Here is a 5,789-nt window from a genome sequence, read left to right as displayed (position 1 = left end):
TCCACGTTGCAATTCTCTTTTGTCCATTCGTACAAGAACTAGTTATAAATTCGTACAAGAACATTTATTATTGCAAAATGTACATAAACATAAGAAAAATGGTAAAAACTATCCAAGGGACTATTCTATCCTATACTCAAATAATTAATTAACGATAGAAACATGATCAAGAGAGAGATAAATCTAGGTTAATGCGAGAACTGTTTTCACTAGTGGAGTCAAAAAAGCTGCTTGAGGCATTATTAAATTGGGAGTAATTTTGATGATCATCATCTTTATCAGGCCAAAAATTTCTCTCAAAAAAGCTGCTTGAGGCATTATTAAATTGGGAGTAATTTTGATGATCATCATCTTTATTAGGGCAGAAATTTCTCTCATTTTCACATTCATCTTCTTCTTCCTCCTTTGTCATTCCACTACTTAAACTTCCTTCTGCTTCCTGAAAATGACAAAAACATAAGAAGGAAAGTTTAAATGTGTACAAGTACAACATAACATTCACTTTTCTTGAAAAGGCTGTCCAATCTCTTTTAGAAATTAAGGAAAAAACAAAGAGTTTAAAGTTATTAGACCGATAGTATAAAAAGTATTTATTTAACCAGGTAAATAATTGTAAGATAATTATAGGTAAGGAACAATATAATATTTTTTACACTAATAATGTATTTTAACATGTTGTAGCTGTTAATCTGTTTTAATAATGTAAAATTAAAAATTATAATATTGTAAAGTAACTTTACATTTTCAGTGTATGCATAAAAGTTAGAAATTTCTATGATAAATATTACTTCCTCCAGCCTTAGCTGTGTTTGACTGAACACAAAGTTTAAAAAAAATAAAATAGAAAGACTTTTTATATGGTTATAAACTATATCATTAAGGAAAAAATAGGAAGTTTACAGCTAAATTGTTTCTAAATATGAAAATATAGTATTCTTTTTAGAACATACACTAAAAAGAAATGTATGACACATAAATTGAGACAGAGAAAAGATTAATAGGTAACCTGATAAAAATGGCAACTACTTATCTGATGTTAGAATTCATAGACGTTTTTAAAAATCTTTATATTGTGAATCCTAAAATAAAACAAGAATGAAGACCATTATACCTGGTAGTCATAGTAATGGATATTTTCACCATTTTGGCTTCCAGATTCATTCTGCTTGCTGCTGTTATGAGCATGTTCTCTTAATCTTTTAGAAACATGCCAGAAAAAAGGATGTAAAAAAAAGGGGTAATTACTAATTCGTATACATAAGAAGTGATTAATTAGTGATAGATGAACGTTTATTTAATCAAAACAAGATCATATGATTCTGATTTGTGTCCCAGAAAGGCTGAGTTTTGTAGTACAAAATTCAAATTGGAAGCTAGCTAGAGTGTCGGCTACGGGTTCGGCCAAATTTAATAGTTTTGGTTCAAATTTTATATTTATCTTTAAAATTTCATTGAATACATACAAATTATTAATCTAAAACCTAATAACTTGAAAATGTTAGAATTTAGAACCCATAAGCTTCAATCCTGACTTCATTTCTGCATAAGGTATGTACTGCTAATTAGTCACGCTAAAAACTGTTTAAACTAATTAAAACAGTCCTAGTTTAATTTGTATAAGCTTAATTGATTTCTTTCCAAGTGCTATTAGCGCATTTTACATAGCCAAAATAAAATAAAATAAAATAAAGCCGAAAGATTGTACACACCACATAAAATATGAGAGTGGTCAATTGAACATATTTTGTTGAAAAATTATATTGTGTATATAAAAAATATATATTAAGTATATCGGTCAAAATCTACTCTGTACTCATATATATTAAATTTTGAATATTCTTAGCGAAATTTCTGATTTTCCCCCTGCCTAGGAGTTGTGATTTTGTTAATTGTTTTGGGCAAGTGATGCAATTAATTAAATTAATTGCTATTCAATAGATTGAATTATTACCTAATTAACATTAGTTAAAAGGACGAACATGTTAGACTTACAGTGGTGAAGACAAATTGAAATCTGGCATCATAACATGGAGGCTTGGATGCTCCTTCATGTTTCTATGCATCTGGTTTTCACAAATTCAAATCAATGAAGATAAAATCAGCAACTAGTAAAATTTTAATAAAACCAAGAACATGTAACTATCTTTAAATTTGAGCAATACAAGTTTCATATAAGAGACACAATATCATTGATAAAAACCACAGGTTCAAAAAGATTTAACAAACAAATTAACTTTGTGATAACTGTTTATATATTACATTTATTAGTCAGTTTTCCAGGGCCTTCAAGATAAATTTTGTGAATGATCAACAGTAGAAAAGAAAAATAAAGTTATCTTAGAAAATTTGTACTATAATTAATTGAAAATTTTCGGGTTTTTCAATTATTATTAAACAATGTTAGAACTTCTAGGGCGCGGCTAGCATCCAGCTGCATGCATGCCTAACCTAATTATATAGTTAAACAATATATATGTGCAAATTCTTCCATTTTTAGTTATTTGGACCAATCTACATACCTACATAGACCTATAGATGCACTGATATTTACTCGAGTTTGTTGAGCCTAGAACATTAGAGTTACTATTTACTACTTTTTGGGTATCATTTCAATGATACCTAATAGGTTAGAAGTCTTAAAAGAAACTAAACTATCAAGCAGTAAATTGATTAGTAAATTGAATATTTTTGGAATTTGTGATTTCTGTGACTATAAAACTTCTGAAACTTGTAGTATTAACATGTCATAAAAATTGTGTGGCTATAAAAGCTTCTTGTTAAGATTAAGATGAAAAGTTTAAATTGAATTGTTTTCAAATTTAGAAAGAAAAAAAAATCGAAACAAATTAAAAATAAATTAGGTTCTCATTAATTGAAACGGAGAGATATTTCTTTTACATCAGTGAACAGAAATCAAAAGGGGGAAAAACAGAATTTCTCAATTAATAATCAGAGAAATAGTGAAATTAAGGGCAAATCTTCCTAGGTTTAGACCAAGTCCAATTTTCCCTTTCATAGGACTTGTCTTTTTTTTTTTTTTTGAAAAAAAGAACCAAAATTTTGAAGGTCATACTTATGATTTTGACTGGAAAATGATTGTCTCTCAAAAGCACAAGTTTTCAGTTCTCATTATGTTTTTTTTTTTTTCCCCTTACAGGTAAAGTTCAAATTCCAAGATGAAATAGTTGAGCATTCATAATTTTCAGAAAAAATAGTTGAGCATTCATAATTTAAAAATCGTGGATGCATCACTTTGTTATTATGATGGATAGTGGGTGGAGTGTATATATATATATATTACTCATAGTACCTGGAGATGGCTTTTGACATGAGAAATCTTCAATCCCTTTATGCCCATCATCTGCACAATTCTCTTTGGAGTTGCTTCTGTCAATTTACAAGAAAGAAAAAAATCATTCCTTTTCCTCCTATATATAAAAGTGCAAATACTCCACGTGTTTAACTTAATTCAATATTGTTTTCGATTCGTCGTGTAGAAATAGAAAAATGATTAAGATGTACACATATAATTACTCATAGTAATACTCATGATTCTGATCGAGCTATTGACTCTAGATCTTGAATTCACCTTGACTCAATCCCAAACTCACCACGCAAAGTAGTGGATGGAGCTTCTGAGCACTGCAGTTCAACTCAACCCAGTAATTTTGACACGGAACACATATATACAAGTGAAAAATCACAATATGTTGACAACTATTAGATTCTAAACCTAAAATTTCAAACACACAACGGGTTCTTCAGTGCTAAGAATTTTAAAGACCGAATTCATTAAATTTAGATTTAGGATCCGTCTTGCACCCAGCCTCATTTTAAAGATAAAGGGAAATCATGAAGCTGCATCATATATAGGGCAACCAAATGACACTCTTCTAATTAAGTTAATTTTCTTTTGAGAAAACCACATGAGGTTCCTAGAATTTCTTTTCTTATTATTGTTATAGATATATAAACAACAGCTACTTTCTATATTCTGATCATTTATTCAGAAAGTACTTACTGTTTCTTCCACCAAGATGTTCAACACATTGAATGAAGAGGTCATGAAGTTGTGGAGTCCATCTTAGACGTGGAGATGATGATTTCTTGTATTTTCTAACTTCCCTCATCTTTCTGGATCTTCTCATAATTTCTGGTGACATATGGAATATTTCCATCATCTCAAATTTAAGCTAACTTGAGTTTATATAAACATATGATGTTGTGTAAAAAAGGAAAGAACAAATATAGGAGTCTGAGATTATGGACTTTTTTTGGTTTGTGTGGACTTTAGGAAAAATATCCTCTATTTCCTAGTCATTTCGTCCTTCAATTTCCCTCACGAGGGAGTAAGAGAATATTGGGAAAAAGAAAACATAAAGCCCTAATAGGAAGAAATAAAATATCTTGTAAACTGACTTTGGAAAATGGTCGATTTAAATGGTTATAAAAATGGTACGTCTAACCCTTTTTTTTTCCGCGGGATCTGGTACCTCGTTTTAGGATTCTTACTAATTTGGATTTGCACCACGTAAAGTCAGGAGAAACTAATCCCACCTAGGACGTTTTCCATTTCTAGGACTACGAGTATATATATATCCCATCACAAACCTTAGTGGTAATTTGTATGTATAACCCTCTTAAACCCAATTTAAGTACCTTAGCTTCTTTTTCCTAATTGAGTTTGAATTTCAATGCACTGACGACGACGAATAATTTTTTATACCATCAGGTTAACCTATAACAACACGTAACTCTCCATAAAAGGTTTGATATGGTAACTTCAAAATAGTGTAATGACCTGTTATATATACACAGTTAAATTGCACGATTAATGATAAAAAGTTTCGTTTATGTTGTTAATATATATAAGTTAAATTATACTATTCTTCAACAAGGAAAATGAAAATTATAATGCAATCATAATTTTCTTGATCTCAAAAAGAAATTAGGCAAATGAATCTATAAATATCTAATTTAACCCTAAACCTATACATTTAATTAAGAAGGGAAGCTTGTTCATCTTTGAAATTTTCAATTCAAGGATAAGCAGTCTATTTCAATTGACATACGAAAGTATTTAGTGATTGTATTCTTCACTTCAACTTGGGAAAACAACGTGCTAATTAAATAATTCTAACCCGAGAATAAAAATGATATTGCAATTACAGTTGGGATTATAAACTATATTAACTTGAAATATGGTATTTAAGGATTGCTTTTAATAGTCTAATTAATTTGTGTGAAAAATTTTTAAAAAATGAAACTACAATTTATGTTGGATGCCCTAAAAATATTATTCCTATAATAATGATGTATCGTACAGTTTAGGCACGATGATTAATAAATGATTGCATCATAGACTATTGCCTTTAGGAACCTAGGAACTATTAGTGTCACCTAATTTTGCTGTTCTATATTGTTAGTGATATACGAGCCATTAATTGACAGGAGTAAAACAAATACAATAAAAAAAAATACACTATCGTATCACCTGAGGATAATCAGGCATCACTACCTTTTGTCCAGGATAACTAGATCTGTTCATCAATGCTTTGACAGATCATAAGAATAAATCAGCTAATGTTTTAATCTTCATGGGATCTCATTGGCAACCCACTTCATTGACATAATGTAATTGTCAAGTAAACTAAATCATTTGAAAAATAAAACAGACAACCGGTTAATTAATACTACAAAATTTGTAGCTAATCTAAATGTTGAGATGGAAAGTCAAAGTTTGTGTTAACAAAATTTAGCGACAATTTTTTGTTGTTTCATGATAAAAG

General features: G+C 29.4%; 1 protein-coding gene across 1 annotated transcript; it reads right to left on the bottom strand.

The window, feature by feature from the left end:
* LOC132638741 (putative Myb family transcription factor At1g14600) lies at positions 1 to 4,387 on the bottom strand. The gene is made up of 5 exons (XM_060355516.1): positions 4,022 to 4,387; positions 3,311 to 3,387; positions 1,993 to 2,063; positions 1,112 to 1,196; positions 1 to 439 (listed from the first exon to the last, which is right to left on the bottom strand). Exons 1-5 carry the CDS (start codon positions 4,179 to 4,181, stop codon positions 167 to 169), a joined length of 666 nt encoding a protein of 221 aa, XP_060211499.1. The 5' UTR covers positions 4,182 to 4,387; the 3' UTR covers positions 1 to 166.
* Positions 4,388 to 5,789: the final 1,402 nt, after the last annotated feature.

This window comes from Lycium barbarum, chromosome 4 (genome assembly GCF_019175385.1).
Source record: "Lycium barbarum isolate Lr01 chromosome 4, ASM1917538v2, whole genome shotgun sequence".
In the NCBI taxonomy this organism is placed as follows: domain Eukaryota; kingdom Viridiplantae; phylum Streptophyta; class Magnoliopsida; order Solanales; family Solanaceae; genus Lycium; species Lycium barbarum.
Note: the sequence above shows the minus strand (reverse complement) of the source record. Positions and strands in the feature narration are given on the sequence as shown.